General features: G+C 40.4%; 1 protein-coding gene across 2 annotated transcripts in view; it reads left to right on the forward strand.

Moving 5' to 3' along the window:
• Chsy (Chondroitin sulfate synthase) overlaps window positions 1-25,265 on the forward strand; it is a 108,412-nt gene that overhangs the window by 61,740 nt on the left and 21,407 nt on the right. For both annotated transcript variants that reach the window (XM_065218703.1, XM_065218702.1), the window contains exon 2: window positions 15,213-15,638. In XM_065218703.1, the coding sequence (XP_065074775.1) occupies window positions 15,503-15,638 (136 nt within the window). In that variant the 5' untranslated portion in view covers window positions 15,213-15,502. The remainder of the gene's footprint in view (window positions 1-15,212; window positions 15,639-25,265) is intronic.

Genomic DNA, 25,265 nt, shown 5'->3' on the forward strand with positions numbered 1-25,265 from the left:
TGCATGAAGCGAATTGTATCCCCATAATCCAACCTCAATAAGTCAGCTGATCTAAAGATTGAACAAGCCTTATTTAAGCGTAACACAACTCCACAAATCAGCAATGCGTTGCACACATTTTGATACCTTGATTTGTTAAATGTCGGCAGTGTCTGTGCCACTCGTTGCATTTCCGGTATTTTAGTTCTTCTAAATTCACTGCCTACCTTTCTAATTACAAACAGTGGCAGCAGTAGAGACAAGAAAGAGGAGATTTTTTAGAAATAGCTACTGGTAGATGTGGGCTGCGACGACGTCGGAAGTATTAACATTTGTATTTCTGTGTTTTGTCTGTTATATTGCACTGAAGTTTCAGACCGCATTCGAAAAATATTACTCAATTAGGGCACTAAAATAGCATCAAAATAACCATTGAAATAAATCACGCACTTGCGTCCACATTGTATTAGCTGCACTTGAAAATGAAAGGAATGTATGCATTGCTGTATAATACTCTTCCGGTTGCTGTTATTCAACTTAAATTTGACGTGCTTCAAGACAATGATCATACCTTTTGCCATACATTTGCTTGAGTGGTCCAGTAGGTATGGTTGACACCTGTGAATCAGCGACTGCCGGTTCGAATCCCGAAATGCAAAGATACGTTTTAGACTTATATTAACAATCTTAATATGTAAATCCAATTAGTCAGCAACAAATTAAAGCAGCTCCATATAAATGCATTAGATAGGAAGTGGTCTTCCGTTATTATTTTCGAAATAAAACTAGCAGGCTGAACAAGGGATGGAAAAGACTGTTATTTAATGCCTTAAAAAGCTTAAAATGTATATGTAAATGTTAAGCTTTTGGCTGATTAAAATTACCAGATTTAAATGTTTTAAAGCTGAACAAATGTAAACGTGGTCTATGTACAGCAATTATTCAATCTAAGACTGAATAACAATCGATTAAACAACACTTGTTAAGCATGAAATTGTTACATGGGTACGTTTTATAGGATTTTCCAATAGGGAAATTTTATATGAAAATCAATGATTTAAATCTGCTCGAATATGAGGAAAATCGTCGACAATTTTACTCAGCCCAGGAGTGCACTAACAGACTGAGTGAAATCACTTCCGAGTTTCCTCATATTCGAAAAAAAAAATTCCGACGAACCGACAAAAAATTTAACTCTCCCAAATTGGAGTGAACGAAACTCAATTTTAAGTAGCTTTAATCGACCGTGCGGTGAGTGTACCCAAACAGATTATTGCTAGGGCAAACATTTTCGCCTTCTGCACACACAGAGGACGGCGATGCGCGGTCTCACTCAGCACCGAAATTTGTTTAGCTCGCACACGGTTTGTTTGGATTTCTCATCCCTCTGCTCCCATCCCTCTCCGCTCGCTTCGGGTGCTAGATAACCTTGATTAATTGAGAGCCGATGCAGCTGTGGTGCTATTTCTGAGATTATGAATGAGATGCCGGCGTCTCACGCACCGGAAATAGCCACGCGCGCTGTAATCGACCACCGACCGACAGGCAACACCGCCGGCGTAAATTTACTATCCGGGTGCAATTCCCACCTAGTAAGCAAAACCTGTGGAGCGATCGTACGATATTTTGGTGGCAGCTCATAAAAGCACCAATTTGCTTCGAACTCCATTTCATCGAAAGTGCGAGAAATCGAAAAAAAAATGGAAGAATATGTGCTGATTCCTGCGGTGAGCGAGTGCGGTGACCGATGACGGCGTGGCCGGTAAGGAGGACAACGAAATCGGAGACTTTTCGGTGTCTTCTTTTTCGACTGGGGATGTTCGGTTCGGTGATGTGCAACAAGGTTGCAAAAAAGAAAAGAAAATAGAAGTGGCTCAATCCACTTACAAGGCTATTTAGGCCGTTCGATTACGGAGAGGCGACCGTTGATTAAGCATATATTGTATAATATTTTAAGTGAGGGTTCGATACTCGCTCCAGGCTGTGGAACTTTCCACTTTTCGTAACGCGGTCGATTTTGGTTTTTTTTTTAAACTGCACCCTCAATGTGTTGCCGAAAGACGTAATCCTACGTCAAAATAGTGACTCATATGCTCATTTGTAAGCTAAGTTTTAGCTCAGCTTATGTCAAGCAGCTTTGTTTAAACATTTTTTTTTATCTCTTGAATTAACCGATTTAGAGCAATTTTCCTCAATTGACTTAGGGTGTCTCTAAACAAAATCTCTTTCATTGCTCTACTTATTTATTTTAAATTTTTCAGCAAAGCCGTCTTCAGATAATTTGACATATTTCTTATTAAAATGAGCTCTTTTTAAATGTTAATATCGCTGGTTGCGGCACTTTCTTTGATTACATTAGTAATTCCATTAAAATAATGATATTAACTCAGTTAGAAACATTCCATTCACTTTAGTTTCGATTTGTTATTAATAACGGTTTTGCTATTCAATTCCTCCGTTTACCCAACACCGATATGGCTTTATCACTAGACCGGTATTTGGCCCCCAACATGCGTCTCATGAAGTTTCAATAGTCTCTTATAGATAACTTTCATAATGAATTTTGACTTAAGAGAGATAGTGCTTCAATTCTGAAAAATTAATATAAAATGAGAAAGTCAAGAGATAGGAAAAAAAAAAGATAATTGCTTAAAATTGACTTAGCCTCAATTTTGTTGAAAATCAAACGTCTACATTTTCATACATAAGAATGTTTGTTTTTAAACTTCCGTGCGTTTGAGCATCACCCTAATGTTGAAAAGTACTGAAAGAGTGGATTTTTGACGTAGGACTACGTCTGTAATTTCAATATGGGGGTACACTTTGTGAAAATCAAAAATGGAACATGTTACAAAATTATGAAAGACTTTGAACGTTAATAACTCAGCTGCCCTTGGACCAATTTCAATAATTTTATCACCAATCGATCAGAATTATTTCCACGCATCTGTAAAATTTAAGACTTTATCATTTTTCAAAATGTCACATTTGAAATTGCACGAATGTGCAACTGTTGCTATGGTAATTAAAATTATCACCGATTGCCTGCGAAAAGTGATTTCCCTAACAAAGATTTCAAAATTGAATTTCATCCGGTCTCACCAAACGTTGGAGTGGTGGTGTTCTCCAGTACACAACAAAAGACTCCCCACGAGCAGCTAGCTATCAAGGCTGGCCTCAACCGCTGATTGGATTCAGTTCCAATCACCGTGTGGGGTGGTGTCCGGTCGTCGGCATCACTAGCAGCGGCAGCAGCAGTGCTTTCGGCACGTGGCGTTGAACATTGTTCTCCAGTACATAACGAAAGCTGTAGCCCACATGATTGAGCATCCATAGAAGAAGGAAGAAGCCGCACCGCTATTGATCGGAAGCAGTCGCTGTGGGCCATCTATGCCAAGCGCGTCATACTAAAGAGTATAAACAGAGAGAACCCCGCTCAAATTCCTATTCCTACACAAAACACAAGCTCCTGCTGCAGTTAACAAATAACGTTTATTATAAAAGACCACGTAGTCCTACGTCACCATTGCGTACAACCCCATAGGGCTGTCCCTTGTAGTTTTTAAGGACAAAAACTTCATCGATGACACCAATTTATAAGACTTTATAAGCCCCGGATCCGCTGAGTTCCTGAAGGGAACCCCCCAAAGCCCCAAGCTTCTGGTCTTGACCAACGGCAGCTTCCGGGGTGGGCACTCAAGACCCTTTTAGGTTCCAGGTCTCAGGGCGTATCGGCGTGGGAGACTTTTCGGACACGGGAGAACCTAACCAACACTACAGAAACAGTTCAATACCTGTTTATTAGATTTTATGGTAAATTGCGGGCGGTGGGCGGCGATGGCGACGGTGCAGGCGAGGCTTTGGGGGTGACGATAGTCCAGAGGAAGCCGTCCCTGCTGGTAGTGGTTTTGGAAGTGGAGAAGATCGTGATGGCGGCGACTACATGGGCCGAGGCAATGGCCATGACCAGGGTGATCTCTTGAAGCCGGTGAAGCTAGTAGGACTTCGCTGGGAAGGGGGTACTCGGTGACGCAGTGACCAGTGGTATTTCTCGTCAGTAAGCTCGGTAGCGACCCACACAAAGGCGGTGGCTCCACCCACGGCGTGCTATGGTGGCGGTAGGCGGATGACTGGTCGCCTAAGGCCAGAAGCGGGCTGGATCCCCGGCAGCGTAGGTGCTCGTTACCCGAGCAAAGCTGAAGATCAAATTGAAATCAAAATTTGCTGTTATGATGTAACTTATTTTGAATACTCCAGTTGATCTCATTTTGGTTGACTTAACGGTTAACACAGCAAAAATGAGAGCAAAATTTTACACTGTTGAAGCAAACGGAAAACTAATCTTGCTTTCAATTAAATCAATTTGTTTACTGATTTTGCATACATAATGTTCAACTGAATACGGGCCTGGAGTAAATGGTTACCATTCATGTTTCTCAAGCTGAAAGACTTGGGCTTCAATCTCACCCCGGGCACGTCACGAATGACCTAACATGTGTTAAACAAATCAAATAAACAATAATCATTAGTTAGACAGATGAATTTCAATTAAATTTTAAACAAGACGTAAACAGCAGAACTTCAAGTTCAGTTGCTTTCATTTAAAAAGTCTTGACTGCATAATGAAAGCACAATATGATATCAGATTTATGTCGCAACATTTGAAATCAAAATGAGTTTTCATTATGATAGCAACTGCACACTTTAATATCGATTTGCTTTCATTTTGTTAACCGGCTTTGCTCGGGTAGCGTGACCGACGCGATAGATGTCGCTTTGCGAATCCAGGAGCAGGCACGGAAGGTCATCCAACAAGGCTTTTTCCAAAATCGTTCGCGGGAAGGCGAGACCACGACGTCGAGGTGGGCAAAACTGGTGACTCCGTAAACTCCACGAACAAAGTTCACTCTGTGATCTCCTTTCTGTTGCTGGATGCCGAAAGGCTTCGCTCCGTCGTCGTTCTCTGCTCCCCCATCATGCGCTCACTGCCTCCCCTCCTCTTTTTATAAAGATGTTACAAGCAGTTATATTTGTCTCCCAGCACTCGCGATGTTGTACTTGGTACATTTTCTATTACCATCAAACCAACGTCAAGAAACATGTTTTGAACAAATTAGCACAATTTTTGTTTTTTTGAAAAATTGTACATTGTAAATCGAATCCACATAAATGGAACACATAGTATACGGAGTTTGACATAATTGGTTTCAAGATGTAATATCTCCTGATCCCGACCATATAGAAGGTTACAGTCTTCGTCAAAGTTGTTAAGTGGGTCAATTAGATTTCATTGGTGCACAGAAGTTCAGAACTTTACCACTACATGGCGCTAGTGTGTAGTAGATAGAGTTAGTGTTGAATAAATAATGAGTAGAATCGAGTGAGCGTGAAGCGTGATAGTCCGTATGTAAACGGAATCTCATTGGTTTAGAGAATTTTGATAGGTTAGCAGGTATAAATATGTGGTACCTAAGCTCGTTGAAGAAAAATGAGGATATGACAACCAAATTTACCCAAAAATTCAATCTTTCTGAACATGCTTTAATAAGCAATTTATACATAGTAGGTTAAGTGTATATTAGACTGCCAGCGAAAATGGTAATTTTTAATTTCGCTAACGAACCATATACAAAATGTTTATTGCCTCGAAAAATTACCCTATGCCAAATTTGAGCTCAATTGGACATGATTTAGGGGTGGCGCAAACGCGTCAAAGTTTTACTTTTTTCACTCTCAAAAATCTCCCATGAAATTTCGGAAATCAAATTTGGTGTTATCTCGAAAAAAATTTTTTTTTAAAATCGACTTTCTGGGACTTAGAATTTTTTTCATGAGTTCTATATGGAATATAAAAGATTGATGAGTCGGCTTCTAAAACTGTTCACAATTGTCTCCAACCTGCTTATATATCGAATTAAACCACCATTTAGGATCTAATACGAAATAATTCACTAGGGTGGTCCAATTATTCGTCATTAGGGTGGTCCAAAAATTCAAAAATATATGAAAAACCACAACTTTTCATGAGAAATTCCTAAAATCAATTGTAAAAATATCTTGAATTGCGTTGATCTGTTTTTTTTTGGGAATCATGAGTATTACACAAGAGGAACATTTGCCTGAAAAGATGAAAAAATACTTGTTTTATACTTTGCCATATATTTACTTATTAGCTACACCAAATCAGATTTCCTGGTACTCTTATATTTTTTCGATGATCTTCAACTAATTGTAAAATGCACTGCTTTTGATCTTCATCCATTGATAGTTTTGAATTGTATGTTTTAATCAATTCTATACCACTATTCGCTATCAGTTCTCTGCTTGTTGTCTTCTTCAAACGCACTACTGATTGATCATACATCCTTAGATTGCATCATTTTTTATACTAAGGCATAGGTAGAAAAATCAAAGGTAGAAAAGTTTACGTAGAAATAAGTACTTGAGACCGTTGCTTGCCTGTAGGAGAACACTGTTAGTGTGTGTTTTTTAATTAATACCCGAAAGGAAGCTAGATAAACAATATGCTTTATGCGGGTACTTTTTTGGCACCTCTATAGGGTAGAAATTTAAAAGAAAAACATATAAAGGGTTGTCCCGTATTAGGTGGATATGTTAAAAAGTCATTGTACTTTCGTTAGATTGTACTGCAAACTAAACAGCACTAACGGTTGTCCTGTACAATTTTCGGAATTATTCTACGATTTATGTCTGTCTATGCTTCTATTTTACGTGATCTCAGATACTAAAAAGTAATATCATCAAATGTTTTGAAGTTTGGATTCTTAAAAATTCCAAAACACAACATGATGATATTTTCAGATACATGCGTTTGGTAAAAAGTAATGGTTTTTACATACCTATTTTGATTTTTGGACCACCCTAATGAAGAATAATTGGACCACCCTAGTGAATTATTTCGTATTAGATCCTAAATGGTGGTTTAATTCGATATATAAGCAGGTTGGAGACAATTGTGAACAGTTTTGAAAGCCGACTCATCAATCTTCTATGTTCCATATAGAACTCATGAAAAAAATTCCAAGTCCCAGAAAGTCGATTTTTGAAAAAAAAAATTTTTTTTCGAGATAACACCAAATCTCGACGTTTCATGCATTTTTAAGACATTTGGCATCAAAAAAAAAAAAAATTGGTTTCCGAAATTTCATGTACCCCCCCCCCCCCCTTGGGAGATTTTCGAGAGTGAAAAAAGTCGGACTTTGACGCGTTTGCGACACCCCTAAATCATGTCCGATTGAGCTCAAATTTTGCATAGGGTCATTTTTCGAGGCAATAAACATTTTGTTTATGGTTTGTTAGCGAAATTTGATGATCAATTTTTTTCCCATACATTCATTGGCAGTCTAATGCTGAGCCAGCCGCCAAAAATTCAGAGACATATCTTTTTAACTTGTGCTTTTAGAGCCATTTTTCAAAAATTTAAGTATAGCTGTACCACAGACAAACAGGCATAACACTCGCAAGTTGTTCATGGAACAAGCATTTAACGGTCAATTTAAAAGTATCGTAGTTGGTAGTTGGTTTAAACACTACCGCCATCTGTTCAGCATACTACCCACCACAGTGTACTCAACAGATGGCGGTAATGTTTTAGCGACGATATTTTACGGCGGGAAATATATATTCAATGTGTAATGTCTGTTTGTCTGTGGCTGTATGATCAATTTTGAGATACACTGTAGATCAAGCAGTCTATGATTATCATTGGAGATCCCGTTCCGTTGCAGAAGATCAGCAGTATTGTATCAATCTAGGAGTGATGCTACTACAGGTGTAATATATGAGGGTGTCCGGTCATTTGGCTGAAAGCCGTTTGGCCGAATTCCGTTTGCTCAAATACTTGAAAACAGATTTCCAATTTTTGAACACTACTAGATTCCTAAATGACAGCCCTGTGGACTTGTTTTTTTACGTTCCATAATTCTGGTTGTTTTGACATTATAAATATGGGATTTTTTTTTTAAATTGTATATTGTAGAGACTGGCATTTAATATTGTCGATGGACTCATTATTCTTTTAAAAATAAGCTGTTAGTTGTGTAATTGGTATTTTTTAGCCACCCTTTTTAACATGAGCAGTTCTTTGGAGTTTTGTTGCTCGGCATTCGACCAAACGACCCATTCTGCCAAACGGCCTTCGACCAAATGACCAGGAGCCTATAGGAGCCATTAGAGCGAGGCTGCAAAAACCCTGCTTCATTCGATGACCAGTTGATTGAACAATTCAGTCAATTCAGAATCACCAAGTCGGTCCGTGGGTAAATACAACACACAAATGAAAACCACTATCAACGAAAGGGTAACAGTCACCCACACCTGTTCAGCACCTGAGCTATTAGGTGGATGAAGTAACCGAGAGTTGAAAGTAGAAGCTAGTAGCTCGAGAACGATCAGTGCGATAGACCGTAAAATCCACGTCATGTAGTGTGAAAATTCTGAGCTTCTGCCCACCAATCGAAAGTCCTTGACCTACTTAACAAATTTGCCGAAGACTGTTACCTATAACCAGATATAGCAAATTCTGACTTCCATCCAGCAACCGAAAGTTCTTGACCTACAAAACAAATCTGTTGAATCACTTGCACACTAGCGCCACTTAGTGAGAAAAATCTGAACCACCGTAAAGTCTTTGGCCTAATGAACATATTTTACTATTCTACTGAACAAATTTTCTGAAGACAGAAACCTTCTGTATGGCCTGGATCCGAAGATATACCATATACAGATTATTAACTTGCGCACTAGCACCTCGTAGTAAGAAAATTCTGAAACTACAGAACATATTTGCCAAAGACTGTAACCTTCTGTATGGCCTAGATCCCAAGATATACCATATTCAGGAAACACAAATCTACACTATGTCGTGACCGGACCGAGGTTTCCAGCCTCGGTCACGGCTACACGAGTCCGCGATGTTCTCGGCTGTTCTCTCCTTGACTGCTGTGCCGCAGTTCCTGCTGCTACTGTTGCTTCTCCATCAAAATTCGTCACAAGAATCGTCTTCAACGACTTTTTACTTTAAATGATCTTTATTTCAGTTCAACTTGGATGATTACCATTTACATTTTTCTAAGTGATTTAATTGCTTTCTTCATCTTTAGGTATGGGCAAAATTCAAAATTTGTTTTACAGAATTAGTCCTAGACTTAGTACACGGTCGACCACCCTGGTGGGATTGGTTCGTTTTGTTTTTAAAATTTGAAGAGAAACTACTTAATACCATTATTTACAGCTTAAAACTAACCTACTCTACTATATACGTCAGCATACATTTATCAATTATTGGCTCAGTACTGGGCATATTTGGTTGAGTTTACAAAAAGTTAGAGTAATTTAAGAAAAATTCCATTTTCTGGTAAAACCTTATTTTCTTGAAATGAAATGATCGTAACTTCTTGAAATTTTGCTCATTTTTAGTCGCAAGAAAGATCATTCATATGCCACTATTTTTACTAAAATTCGTCCACTAGGTAAAAAGTAAAAAATCGAGCGTTTTACTAAAACAAATCTAACTTAGTTCAGGCTCTTCCAATAAAGACCAAAACGATAGCAATAAATCAATAAACATCTGTTCAACCACCAGCCACGATTAAAAAAGATATCTATTCACCATGTTTCAAAAAATTGTCTTCTAGGGTGTACGATCAATTTTAAGGTAAACTGTATGTTTCCTCAGCCGTGAACTCGCCTTTAATTGCTCGGTCCAAAAGGTAACCGAACCAGTAGTTAAAAGTTGTAGACACCAGTAGACAGAGTTACGTATGACTACCGAAGGACTCCTTGGACCAACCCCGGACCCAAGCGTCTGAAGTCAACCAAACGAGCTGCCTGGAAGAAATTTTGTAAACTTCGAACGGAGGCGTCGAAGGGGAAGTACTACCTCGTTAACAAACAGTACAAGCGGCTCAACAAACAGCTTTATCAAGCCCATCAGTGCCTTCTACAAACTACACTCAAAGTGAATTTCAAGAACTTCTGGAATCTTGTGAACCATCAACGGAAGGGATCGGGCTTACCTTCTACCATGTTCAATACGGATCGAGAGGAATATGTTCATGTCACAGTTCAACGGTGTCTTCGTCAAATCGTAGCCGTAGTAAGCAAGGTTCCGGTACATTCTGCTGTTAGGCCGCATCCGCCTATCTCGACTAATGATGTTCGTATAGCAGGTCTTCGGTTGAAAAATTCTTTCAGCATCTCTTCCGCGATTATTAAGAACTGTATTGGAGTCCTGGCCGCATCTTTAGCATCAGTCTTCAACCTCTCTTTGGATTCTGGGATCGCTCCCGACGGCTGAAAGGATTGTTTTGCTATCCCTGTCTTCAAAAAAGGCAATTAGCAGTCGGTGTCCAACTACCGTGGCATCGCTGCTTGATGTGCAGTCTTAAAACTGTTTTTAACTTTTGGTGCTAGATTGTTTAAAACACACTTGCTCCTGTTACATTGCGACCGAACAACACGGATTTTCAGAATTTTATCTCTACGTGGTGTAAGTAAGTGTGCAAGTGAATTGTCTGAATATGTTATATCTTCGGATCAAGGTCATATACACTACCGATCATAAGTTTAAGGACACCCCCTAAAAAACCATGCAGATATGTTTTGTTCAATGTTCTCTCATTTTACGTTCAATTTTCGATCTCCAAAGGTTATTTGTATGGTATGAATGATATGAAGGGCGAACACGAAATTATTGCGACACATTCAACAGGGCATAACTGTTTTACCATTGGGTAAAAATTAACCAAATTTTGCACACTTTCTCATTGATGTGTATTGTGTACATGCTGTCAAACTCGAAGTCGTGTTTTTCGATTCAACGAAAATGGAGTTGAACCAACGCGAGTTGAGAGAACAAATTCTTTCCAAACACCTGGAATTTCCTGACCTGTCGCACCGGCAGTTGGGAAAAATGTTGAACATTCACCATTCAACCGTCTCCAGAGTGTTGAAGCGGTTCCAGGAGCGGTTGACGTTGGACCACGGCAAAGGAGCTGGAAGAAAACCGGGACCGGAGAACAAAAAGACGGAGGGAAAGGTGAAGCGGATGATTAAAGCAAATCCCAACGTCTCAAGCCGTGATTTGGCTAAAAACATCGGCATGTCGCAGAGCTACGTCCAGAATGCAAAGAAGAGAGCTGGACTACATACATACAAGGTACAGAACTTCCCAAACCGCGATGAGCGGCAACAATCGACGGCTAAAACTCGGGCACGGAAGCTCTACGAGAAGATGCTGACAAAATATGGCTGCTGTGTGATGGACGACGAAACGTATGTAAAAGCCGATTTTAAGCAAATTCCGGGGTTGGAGTTTTTCACCGGCAAGAGCAAGTTCGATGTGGACGACAAATTTAAGAAGAAGAAAATGTCGAAGTTCGCCTCCAAATATCTCATTTGGCAGGCCATCTGCTCTTGCGGACTGAGGAGTGAGCCTTTCGTGACAAAGGGCACAGTAAATGGCGAGATCTACAAATCTGAGTGCCTCGAGAAGCGCCTTTTGCCGTTCTTGCAGCAGCACGACGAAACTCCGCTATTTTGGCCAGATTTGGCATCATGCCACTATTCTAAAAGTGTCCTGGAGTGGTATGAGGCCAATTCTGTCCATTTTGTTCCAAAGGACATGAATCCGCCAAACTGTCCGGAGCTGCGCCCGGTGGAGCAGTACTGGGCAATAATGAAGCGGTAACTTCGGAAGAGCAAGAAGACAGTCAAAGACGAGAAGGACATGTTAAGAAAATGGAAAAAAAAACTGAGAAACTGGTACCGGATGACACTGTAAAGACTTTGATGGAGGGCATCAAGCAAAAATGCGTTCAATTTTACACTCAAGGCTCCATTGATTAACTTTTCTTTTGATTTTTGAAGCAAATATATGTATAAAACTACCCTAAAATTTTGGTTTGATTCTAAACATTATAAGAAAATTGGCATGACATTTTCGGTGTCGCAATAATTTCGTGTTCGCCCTTTAGCATAAGTGTTCTACTACTACTACTTTTATTTCAAAATTTGGCCAACCCAATTCTGAGAAAATCAGTTACGATTCTTCAGAGTAAATTTTGAAAAATATTGTAACTTTGGGTGAACTTTTAGCACACAAAATTTGAAAATTATATTGAACAATTAACCTACGAGGAAAGTTCCATTGAAACCTTTCAAATGATCTAAAGAGAACGAAAATTGGACGTAACATGACAGAGATATGAACATAACAAATTTGTCATGTTTTTTTGGGGGTGTCCTTAAACTTATGATCGGGAGTGCAGATTCTGTCTTCGGCAAATTTGTTCAGTAAGTCAAAGACCTTTTGCAGGTAGATAGAAGTTCAAAATTTTCAAACTACGCGTCACTAGTTTGCAAGTGAACCTTCAAATTTGTTTAGTAGGTCAAGGACTTTTGACTGCTGGATAGAAGTTCAGAATTTTCTCACAACACGGTGCTAGTGTGATAGTAAATTTCATAAATTTGCTATATCTTGGGATACAGCGTTTTGAAAAAATGACACCCTAAATCAATTGTGGAAAATTGGTCTATTTAAATCGGTTAATTCAAGGGATATTCTGTTTTTACTTTTGTTAATTTACTTTAAATTAGCTGAGCTACAAGGTACCCAAGAATGTGTACCATTATTTCTACAAATAATAAAATAAATTATTGATTTCACTTCGAACTAGCGGAAGGCATGGTAGTGTTGAGGCAAAAATATAAGAATTAATAATTTAAAATAAAAATAGCATGAGCACGAGCATGATTGACCGGCCGAGGATGCAATTACACAGAGAACCAATAGACTCCAATGTGTAAATACTGGTGATCTACAACTAGGCCACGTCTGAGTGCTGGTCAATAAAATAATGGATAGGAATATGTTGACGTAATACTCTCTTGAATGAAAGCCGAGAACACCTCTGCACTTCCACGAGAAACCACTGGGATGTTGGATAAAAGGGTGGGGATTGAAGCAGGATTTGTTTTGGTAAACGACATGCTGAATTGATGTCCTAGGGATTCTATATCGCGAAAGAGCTTGGGATTGAACCTAAGGTATTCTGCTCAGTACGCAAAATCGGTCGCTTCTACGCCACTGAGCTCCTTATATCACAGGACAATTACGATCATGTTATCATTTAACTAAGTTTCGATCCCAGCACTGACAACGCATCTTGAAATCAAATATGAACAAAAGTTGATTTTTAACGATTTTTGTCAATTTTAAAGTGTCAATGGTTTTAAATCGAGGGGGACGACACATCTAAAGCTTAATTCCAGATGCTCAACTGTATTTTCATTTCTCGCATCTACTTGCATCGTTCTCTGCTCTTTTTGCAGGATATCTTCAAAATCATCAATCTTCTTGCTATCTACTAAGCGTGCGCGTATCTCACAACAGCAAAGCAAAAAAATCCTCGTTCTTAGATAGAGTCACCTCCCTTGTTTTAAATACTCCAAAAATTGCATATTTTTAATTACCTTTATTTTAAAAATATATAAATATTGAAGATATGAATTGGCTCTAATGTTGGCCTATGGATCTAAGATTGGGCCCATCGCTGAAAATCTGCTATTTATCAATTTTGTCTAGATGAATTGGGACGTTCCTAATGGATATGTTTGGTCGCTATTGAAAATTTAGTCGACTGCTGAATTTTTGTATGGGCCTAAATTAGGGGCAAAATTATGCAAAGTTTCATGCAAATCGGAAAAGGTCGACTTACACGGGAAAAAAAGAGTTCCCATATTCGTGAACCACAGCCGTGAACCATAGTTCACGGTGTATATTTGAGAAAATTTTGTTCTGAATAGCTGGCCGTGATTTTTAGTTCACGGTCCGTTCCCGTTTTCGGGAACGGATTTTTTTCCAAGTAATTTTAATATTTTGATGATCCTATGTAGCCTGGAACTGGTCAAGAGTCAAGCCTGATCGAACGTGTTTGTGTTATCTATTATTTTAAGAAATGACTAACTCATCACACCGCACGAACAATACATCACAAGCGGTCGATGTCATACCGGAATAGAACAGAGAATGTCTGCCACCAAACATCGACCACTCGATTCGATAAAGTGAACTTATCTGCTATCATGCATCCATAATACTCTCGCCATCAAAGAACAGTAACCAGCTAGTCGGCATTGAAACGCACAAAAAAAACGAATCGGAACCGATGTCGTCGCGGCAAAAATTAGGTGAGGCCAGCAGGAAAACTGACATTGTCTGTCGTATTTTGTTGCAAGTTTTGTTTTTCCTACCGAAAATCGTATGACGTGTGTGGGTATCGCTTGCATTCCCAGTCGCACATGATTGGAGAGTAGGTAGGTAGGAAGGTAGTTGTTTATATTTGTGCGCCCCCAGTTGTTCCCCCGTTGTGGAAGTGTCTACTGTTGCGCAACGCTCCGAACCGCGTGAACAATCGATAAATCCTCCTCGACTTTAAAGGTGGATTCCATCCTGAGCGATATTTCACGCGCGGGGCGAGATTTGCGAAGATACGGGAGGGAGAAAAGTACCAGTTATCTTTCTAAAGCTGGGTTTAGACCAGGCAAGTCAAATGATCAACTCAGTTGAATTCAATTGGCTTGAAAAGTTGAGCCTGGTTCAACTTTTTTCAATTCAAGTGAGTTGATCAAGTCAGTTGAATGGCATGGTTTACACGTTCAATTCGCGTTCAAGTCAGTTGAATTTAACTGACTTGATCAATTGACTTGCCCTGTCTAAACCCAGCTTAATGCAAACGCAAATTTTGCTCCGCTCAGCTAATGCACGCTCAGATGTGAATACATCTTAAAGCGAACGAAAGCAACGCCAAAAAAAGAACCTATAGTTGCATTCTCTCTTCTCTACGTGTGTGAGAATTTCACCAGGCCCAATTTGTGCTAGCTTTGAATTTCAAATGACATTGCTCGGTTGTTGAGAATCAATTACCGCGACGTTCGCCAGATCTGGCTCCCGTGTGGGACCGCCCCCCTTCACTCTAGCCAGATGTGTTTGTGACTGACTAAAACAAAACATAATTATGAAAAATAGTCTTAATTATATGTATAGTCTCTAACTGCTTCGCGGTGGCAAAGGTGTCTCTCGCTCCGGGCTTCTAAAATGTGATTGAAGTGTGATTATCGCGCCAAGGTCTCCGTTCTTTTTTTTTGCTGTCCAAATGAAATTACTAACTTGAACGTTTTTTTCTCTCCCTCTGCTGTGCGCTTCATTTCAGATCTAACATGATACTTCCCATTGATCAACGTGGTTCAGCAGCTTCGTTGTCTTCCTGGATTCACCCAGCTGGTGGCAAATGGAACTACCACCGGCGGCAGCAGCAGCAGTGTTACTACTTTTGTCCGCTAAAAACCTTCTACTGCAAAGAGATTATCAAGATCCGATCCGGCGGAAATTGCCCAAGCGATTCGAGTGCGGATCGGTTGTGTGTCTAGATTTGTGTTAGAGTGAGTGCGTGTGTGTGCTGTGAGCTAGAATAGTGATATAGTGAGCAATATAGGTAGAATAATGTCACAGCGGAAGAAGATCCTGTACGGGCTGTTCGGGATCATCATCGGGCTGTGCGTCGGTGCTCTCTTCCGGAACTACCGGACGCTGGAGATTGTCAGCATGTGCAACTCGATCAACAGCATGAAGCAAAAGTGTGAGTATCCATCATAAATTCATCATTCCACGAAATCCACTCTCAACTCGAAGGTTGTTGCCCAAGTCTTCTTCCATATCTAAATCGTAAAAAAAAAATGCTCTTAAAAACACAACTCCCCCGAGCGCTACCGTCTGGACGAGAACGGAGGCTTGCTCTTGATGAGAAAATTGCCTGCTGTTGTCTCTCACGGCCGATGAGAGTAACGCAACATTTAATCGGGGTTACACAGTGAGAAATTTCTCCATATGAATGAGTAAAAGTGACTTACTCACACACTCTGAGTAAGATTCGTTTTCAGTATACTCCTAGACGGAGTAAAGTATTGGTTGATTTTCCTCATATTCAAGTAGTTTTTCCTGGAAAAGTATGGAAAATGTTACGTAATTCTACGCAGCTACTGAGCCACTCGCACCGGCCGTGTTGGTTGGATCTTCACCGCGAGATGTTCAGAGCTCCACTTATGATTGCTAAATTGTAGCTGATGAGAAAATTGCCGCTCGATTCTCGACTCAACCCCATCTGTCTGGACTCTGAAGTGCCCGTTTCGGACGAGTTCCAATCTTCCGTAATTTGCAGTGTTACTCTTTGAAATTTAACAAAACATCTTCAAACCCCCTAACAGGTTGCTGATTCGGGTGAATTGCGTTTGGTGCTTTCTTGCTTCTGCAGCATGCTTTGTTTGGCATTTTCGACATGAGGATCGCGCGCAGTTAAAAACAAACAAATCGCGGAGTCGATCTTTGCTCTTTGCCTGCTATCTTGCTGTTGTTTGCCTCTCGACCTGTTCGTTCATTTGGTCGTCACTTGGCAAGCGACGGCAGTGACTGCGACATCGACGGTGTGGAGTTTCAGCTTTGGCCTCTCTCGAGTGCTGAGCAAATTTTTGGTTGGTATGCCAACAATTCTCCCGACGGCGTCGTCACATAAGCGAACATGATCACAGTAGCGTGCGTAGGGTTTTTGAAGATAGAAACTCGATGTTTTGATGAGAATGTAAAGCAATTGAAGATATCGCAAGTTTTTTGAACCTTGCAAATCACAAAACAACCAAGCAAATCAAATGAAAAATTCTATGTGGTAAAGAGGACTTTTTCTTAAATATGAGCAAAAATTGGCAGGGCTGTTACAGCTGGCGTGGATTTCGCGTGTATAGTTATAGTTCTGTGGCGCGGATTTTGCGGTCAGCTTATCTAATATAATCTAACACCAACACAGCCAGTTCTTTAAAGCATCATGGAAAATGATATATATATACATATCACATCGAATATGCACCACACATATCAAAACGACCAGGCCTACTGTGCAGCATTTAAGGGACAAGATGATTCAGATAACATCTGGCCTGCTTAAATCGAAGATTTAAACACGATGCTTCAGAATCCAATAAATGGATGAAACGTGGACATCTCGTACCGTACGTTCTGATTTTGGTAATTATATGATTGGTTGGTCATTGGAAGCATCAAAGCTAGAAAGGTTAAGTGATGCTCCATTTTTTCTGACGGATGGGGCATGAGCACTAGCTTTTGTCCTAGCCTTTTATGACTTATGGCTATAGCGCCATTACTCGCTTTCTGAAAAGAGAAGAGGAAAAGGAAAAGGAGAAGGACAAAGGGAAAAGGATTATGTGAAATCTATGAACATAAACAATATTTTTGATTTGAAATATACAATATAGAAATGCATAATGGCACAAAGGTCACTACCCGAGTCTTGTCACTATTATCAAGTCATTAAAAGTAACAAGGACTCAAATGTGATTCTTTGATTACTGGAAAATCCTGATTCCCTAGTTTTAAGGGGGGCTCAGTGGTAGATCTTATACCAGTAACGCGCCACAAAAAGGTGATCTTCCAACGTTACTGGTTTGAAAAGATAAAAATGTACAAAATGAAACGAACTCACCAAGTTTAGCCAATTGAAGGTCCCGAGTAACACACATGTTCTATAACAGTTTATATAACCTTTGTATGACTGTTTTTGGTTGCATATGTGTTGATGTATAAGTCAAAATTGTAGACGAAGCTTGACGAAGATCAACATGAACTAGTCCGGTTTATGGTAGTTGCGCGGAATGTCTTCCTTCACATCCCGTAACCCTATTAGTTTTTTATATCCAGAAATTCAAATAGAGCTTTCCCCGGGGGCCTTCAACCAAGCGCTCTGATTTTCTACGAGTGACTAGTTCTCCATTGACCCTTCTCACATGCAAAAAATCAGACCGACTGGTTGAAACCCCGCCGTGAAAAAGCGGTGGGCGCAACTGGGGGTGCGGTGGGGTTATGGGGCCTCATAGCCTAGTCAGTAAAGGCACGGTATTACCAAGCCGGAGGCGGCGGGTTCAATTCCCGGTCCTGTCGAGGGAATCTTTCGGGTTGGAAATTTTCTCGACTTCCCTGGGCATAGAGTATCATTGTGCTTGCCACACAATATACAAATTCATGCATTGGTAATTGGCATCGAAAGCTCTCAATTAATAACTGTGGAAGTGCATTTAGAACACTAAGATAAAAGCACGCAGTAAGCTAATATGCGCTAAGCAATAAGCTTGAAATGTGCATAAGAAGAAGAAGAAGCAACTCAGTGCGTAACGCGTTCTTCGGGGGATAGCTGTAAGTTTACGTCTCAGAATCGTTCTAAAAGCTAAAAAATCCGTTGCGTTGCGTTTGCAACGGAGTAATTCGTAGATTGCATAATGGCAACTGTCATGTATGTACTTTGACGTTCTTATTCTAATTTCCTAAGGAAAACTCAAGGGGTAAGACAGCTCCTAATCATGAGCAATTTTAGAGTTGCTTTTGAGGCACCTCGAGTTACTCACATTGCTCAGTGAGCAAGATCACTGTCATTTGCATTCTCTCTTTTCACATCACACCAACATATGAAGGTGCGAAGCCGAAAAGCTGCTGTCAAGCAAAACAACAACAAACAACCGGCTTGATGTGGTAGAAGAACTCGATCCGCCTGACCAAATACTCCAGATCCAGTAATTTATGCGTACCCCGCCGTACTCCGATACTCTTCGAAGTGATCGCGTTCCCATCGCTCAACAACCTGCCGCTAGATGAAACTGGGATCGTGAAATGGACCGTTTACTGCGATACACCACCGAGATCCTGCTGCGGCCGTCGAAGGAAGTCTCCGTTTTTAAACTATTATTCATTATCTTCGGAACATATTTCGTTCTTCGGTTTCTCGTTAGCAAAGTCTATACCGATGATCCTGTACTTGGTTGGATCGGATATACTCTTGAAAATATTCAGATCGCCAAGAACCCTTTCCTTCCACTTTTTCTGAACCATCTGCAGTAGCTTGGAGCGAATGCATAACATTTGTTCTTCGTCTTCTTCACCGGCTTTCACTTCGATTTCGTCGGGTAGATCGATGATGGGTTTGATGTCCGGATGAGGATCATACCCACCGGAAACATTGGCAGCTGTGTCTTCATCATCTTCTTCCTCTTCGACTTCAGCAGTGTCGACTGTGTGGATGCTCTGGCTGAACATTCTGGGGTAGTGGTTGGCAGCGTTTCCTTCGGAGCTGGAATTGGGAATCGGATGTTAATAGGTTTTTATCCAACAGGGAAGATATTTACTATGTATGTCAGTGATTTCCCACAACGATTTCACGTTCTCCTCGGTGGACATCTGAAAACGATTCCTGTGGTTATTTTACGAGAACAAATCGCATATGTCAACCTACCTAAAGTTAAATCATATTCAGTGTTTTGAAACAGAACATTTTGGGAAATAGAAACAAAAAGCACTTCCAAAACAATAACAGCAGCAACAGCAGTCAATCGACACAGAGAAGCAGATGAAAATCCACGCCAATGCGCCCCCTTTCGAAACTTTTCCAGCATCGTTCAAGCCATTTTCTGAACAAAATCTGGAATTCTCATCGTTTCAATAGCCGAACAATTCTATTTTGTTTACAAACAAGACTTACGTCTAACATGTGAAAGGGATAAACGAAGTAACCAGACAAAAACATCAATGAACGTCGACTAAATTTTGAGGTACAGTGAGTTACTCGCGAGTTACTCGCTGCAAAAAAGCAACTCAGAGTAAAGATGTCTCACCCCTTGGGAAAACTATTTGGGAGTAAATAGCTTTCCAACCCACGATCTTCTACTCAGTAAGCAAAAGCGGCAGCCTCCAAGCTAGCCGAGCTCCTCAATTCAAACCCTGAGACATAATTTGGTAAAGTTTTATGAATACTAATAGAATTATAATGCAAACAAATGCAATAAAAAGGAAGGATCTCACACGAATGTTCTGTAATTAGCCCGCCTCTTCGTGATTCTTACGATCAATTGTTCACGCAAATGGAGCTCCATCTCCTTGATCCTGATGATAACAAAATCAGTTTCCCCTTGTTCTGGCTTCGGGAAGAAGTGCATCGGAATAAACGCACCGTCATTGCAGCATTGTCGACGAACCTCCAGATGTTGGCTCACGATCCCTGTTCCGATCAGCTCTAACTGTTCCAGTCTAAGATTCAAACATTCCAATACGCCAAAACACATGTTCGCAAGAAACTTCACAATTTGTTAAACACGGGAGCAAAATTCAAACACGTCACTTCTTCAGCGCGACCTACTTCGATTGGCGCGGATTTTGCGGTCAGCTTATCAACAAAAACTGAAACCATTGTTATGAATGGTATTTTTCAACTGAATCCTGATGGGCGTCTTAGTGGAATACCTGTATAAAGATAGAGATAAGGATTTGTCATTTCCATTTAATTCCACTACCTTATTTGCTTAACCTTGACAATTCCGTCTAATACTCGACTGGTATTTTTCAACTATCAATTCACTCTTCATGCAAGTGCAGAGACGGAGGGGTGGCGAAAACGGCCCACACCAAGGGCGAAATATCAGAGGGGCAACGCGAATTCTCGCTCTTATTTACCAACAAAATCGTGTTTCAGAATTAATAAATAATATCATGCTCCATAAATGCAAAAGAAGTCTGACATTTTTCCCAGGGGAATAAACTGGGTGATTCGAAGAGATTTTATTTTCAATGTTGACTGCGCTGAAATATTCGTTGGCAGCAAACGCTGTCAAACTGCATTTTGCGTTAAGCTCAATCATGACTCTTCCATTGTTTGTTTACGTTCGCAAATTCATGTCGGAAAGGGAGAAGCATAAGGTACCAATTTTTGGTGAAAAAGTTTAGAGAAATGATTGTGATGCTTCGACAAAATAATGATTCGAGGTGAACTTAAATAAAATGCATATTGATGAACTGCAATACATACTTGAATTCCTATCTTCATACCAGAAGAGTAAAAATTAGGTTCGATTTGACAGCTTGAAATTGGTTAGATTTTGGGGTCCGTGTCCGTATCATCCTGGTAATAAAGTACTGGAATTTATGCTAGAATGGGGTACGTTAATCGATTTGCTTGGGACAAATAGGCTAGTCAAGTGGTGAGCCAATTTAAAATCGCTAGTTTCGTATTGATTGTTGGTATTACCACCTCCATACCGTATTGAAAGAGATGAGGGATTGATCTCGGCCTCTTAGATGGAAGAAGCACTATCTCCAACAATCAAGAACTGTCCTGGTCACGTCCTGGTCACGTTCTGCTGGAGATGGGATGGATTGTTAGTTGGACACTTACTTAAGAGACATGCAGAGAACTCTACGACTTCCCGTAAGTGTCACAGGAGTTCGAAGGTTTGTTAGTGGGGAGGGTAAATCCATAGGATACGTTTGGCTTTTGAGATTGTGTGTTTAAATTTTCAAGTCAAGGACGGAAAAAAGTCGTGATAATATTCAACGAGCTGGTTGCTGGTCATCCACTTCAAGGAAATGGCACCCGTCCGCGAGAAGCTGTCCATCCAGGAGAAGACAGTTCTCTACCGTGCGTCATTCTGACAGACGTTTGCCAAAACCAAGAACCCAACCTGCAAAGTGGAACATGAATCTTGTCTGCAATATCGTCATGCTACTCGGGCAATGCTACAATCTGAAAAATAGGAAGGACTTGGCTTAAAATGCCTACCGGCGGTAGTAGTAGCAGCAATAGACCTGCAGTAGCTTCCCAGTGTCAGGCAGGGCTCTACATTTTCGAAGCTCTGAAATGAACTCGAGTTTTGTTTCTCTCATACAAACGTGTTCAACCCTTCATTTCTATAACGCCTAGCTAGACTATCAGCAAGAAATGATAATGAAAAAGAAGCACGCTTAGAAGGAAACGCTGGCTGTGGATCTTCTCGTCGTTGCTTTGCTCATCGCTTTCAATGTAAGTAACGTCGATTTTCTAATTAAACGAAACCTCATTATGACTTTCAATCCCCTTTCACGAACACTCTATCACTGCTCTTTCAATTTGTTTAAAATGCGTTATGTCCCGTTTTCGTTAATTTTTTTTAGATAAATATGTGGGTGGAAGATTAATTAAACATATTACGTGTAATCTTCAAGTGTTTTCACGTGAGAAATGCTTTAAATATGTAATTTCATTTTCCGTCATATACGTCATGAAACCTCTGTTGATGTGTTTCATGAAAGAGAAAACTATCAAAGTCGAGCGCTCTTTCGAACATCCGTTTCACCGAAGCTTGAAAGGAAGACCAATGGAGCGATGGTAGAAAGAGAGACAAGCGATTGAACATTTGTTTGTGCACGCCGACTGAGGTTCTACTACTCAAACTACTTCGTCCATGGTTTATCCAAATGTCAGTCCAGTATCTCGATATTGGTTGCAGTCGTTTGATGATTACCTCTGTATCTGCCTGTTGTTCCATCATATTTTTTTTATCCTTGGTTATGCTGGAATCGCATATTAATCTCCCTGAAACTGCTGCCGATTCCGGTGTGGTTACCTTCACAATTCTGTTAGCAGCATCTTTTTTAATGTTACTGTTGCCATCGGTGATACGAATCCGAGTTCAGTCCTTAGAATGAACCGTACGGCTGACTGATTGGTAAACCATCAATCGTTCGGGGGTGTTATGTAAGAGAAACAGCTGTGATTGTGGATACATCTGAAGAATGGTAGGATCGTTCGGCACCGGGGTGTTGTTCACATCGTACATTATCGCTGCAATGCTCCTTATCCATACAATTGACTCTCGGTCCGGATCCTATGGCCATCAAATTAACTATTTTTAGCTAATTCTGGCCTATTCTGCGGGGCGTAGTTCGTTTGAACTTCTTTTAAACTATGGACATCTCTGGACTGTGGACTTTCTGTAGAGGTTCATTCCCCAGAAGGCATAAGTACAAAGAGATTCTCATCAATTATAAAATCTCTAATTATGATTGGGAATAATTTCGCTGGAAAATGGCACTAACAAAAAATTCCTTTCCCTCTTACTTTGAAGAAAACGAAGAAGCAAACCTTAGCAACGATTGGCAAAATGTCAACACAAAACAGTGATGCCAGTTTATATTATATTTTGTGTCATACTTGTCATCGTGTGCCATGACGCGCCGATCAGTGTTCCACGATGTGTTTCGGCACAATGTGCAGAGTTGATTACCCCTTGGATATTTCGAATAGAAATATCATTAGAACTTATAAAAATACTGAAGTTTTCGGACTTTTCAAATTTTTCCAATACCATATTTGAAAAAATATTCACGGTTTTGGGTCCCGATCGAATTACAGAGCCGAGGATTCTTGTTCACTTTACAAAACATCGTAAAACTACAGTCAAAAGGTACAACACAATAAACACTTTTCTTCCGCTATCCCATAAGCCTCCTTCATCAGAATATGATCCACTCCAGTGGTTTCATTGTATGTTAGTATCGTCAACGGGGGGGCAGACCGCTTCCATTGCAGCAATGGACGCAAAACGCGGTCAGCACTCAAACACTCACCACGAATCTGTTACTTTCGAAAGAATGCCTGATGAAGAACAATAAGAATGACCAAACAATGCACAATAGTCCGAGATCCGTATTTAGGAAGCCAACAATGTTTGCGCCCAAACCGTCAGTTTTAGATATATTGTGTCTTCGGGAAAATTACTTTATATTTTTAGGCTGATCTTTTTATGTTTGTCTGGGAAAAATATACTGGTTTTTAGAAATTTCAAGTGAAAATTATATCAAAATTTAGAACCTAAATATCTCAAAATGACTTTGTCCAATTTTTGTATTTTTTGTTTTAAGCAGCTCCAACCCATTGACACTTAATAATTGACAAAAATCGTAGAACAAGAACAACGACAGTTATAGCACCGACGAACCGACATGCCACAGGAGCATTTCGTTTGTCCACAATTCGAATTGACAAATCTCGGCGAACGATTCGAACTTTCGAATGGGCGATCAGATCTGTCAAATGAAGTGAGACGCAATCCAAGGCAATATAAATTATACATGGGTTCGTGTCCTTGCTTATGGTATGACGCGATCGGATAAGTAGATGTCGGTAGTGTTTAATGTATTTTAAATATGGCGTCTTGGGCACGAATTTGAAAGTAGCTTGTATGAGCTGTCACGTCGGTTCGTCGGTGGTTATAGTACCGCAATTCGGCCACAAATCAATGGTCTGTTGAATGAAAACAACCGCATTCTGGATCTCTACTTTGTGAGTGCTCGTGATACAGTTCCTTTCCTCTGCACGGCACCCGAACCTTTAGTCAAGGAAGTGCATCATCATGCATCATGCATGCTTTAGCTATCGTGATCGAAAATAATATTGTCCATGATTTCATCAGCACTCCAAACGGTGTGTCATAGGACTTCCGTAGAGCTGACCATCGCAGTATTATCCATGTGCTGTCTAACCTAGATTGGGAGCATATTCTAGATCCTGTAGACGTCAACATTACTGCACAAACCTTTTCGCACGTCTTGGCATATGTCATTGACAGGCACGCTTCCAAAAAGATCATCCATATCAACTCTCGCGTCCCGTGGATGACGAAAGATCTTCGCTCGTTGAAAAGAACTAAGAAGACTGCTCTCAGAAGATTTACTAAATTCCGCACACTGCCGCTGAAATGTTACTATGTCAGAATCAACCACTAGTATAAGCGGTTAAGTAGTCTCTGTTGTTGAATATTAAAGGAGGATTCAACGGCGGCTAAAATCACACCCGAAATCCTTCTGGAACTTCGTAAATGAGCAACGCAGGGAAGTCGACTTACCCTCTTCTATGATTTTTAATGGTGAAACTGCTGGCAGTCCTCAAGACATTTGCAACCTGTTCTCAGCCAAATTTGCTAGTGTGTTTGAAGACGAGCAACTCTCCGCGGCCAGTAATGTACCTTTGGTCAACCAAATGCTCAGCGTTGTCGACGCCACCACAGATACGATTTCTAGAGCAGCATCTAAAATTCAAACTTCAGCTAAGGCTTGCTGGAAGACAAGCAAACGCAACGTAAACAACTACCGGGGAATTACGTCGCTGAGTGCTGTATCAAAACTTTTTGAATTGGTTGTCATAGAGTCCCTAAATACGCATTGCAAGCAATATCTAAGTATAGGGGCGTTCCACAACTACGAACCTGCTGTGCCTAACGTCTTACATCACAGACAGTTTGATTGCTCGGACCCAAACGGACGTTATTTACACAGACCTTACGGCAGCCTTCGATAAGCTGAACCACGAAATTGCGATCGCTAAGCTTGATAGGCTAAGGATCGG

The sequence above is a fragment of the Ochlerotatus camptorhynchus genome, unplaced genomic scaffold (genome assembly GCF_037179485.1).
Source record: "Ochlerotatus camptorhynchus isolate MF236.1 unplaced genomic scaffold, CSIRO-AGI_Acam_v1.1 ptg000092l, whole genome shotgun sequence".
Lineage (NCBI taxonomy): Eukaryota > Metazoa > Arthropoda > Insecta > Diptera > Culicidae > Ochlerotatus > Ochlerotatus camptorhynchus.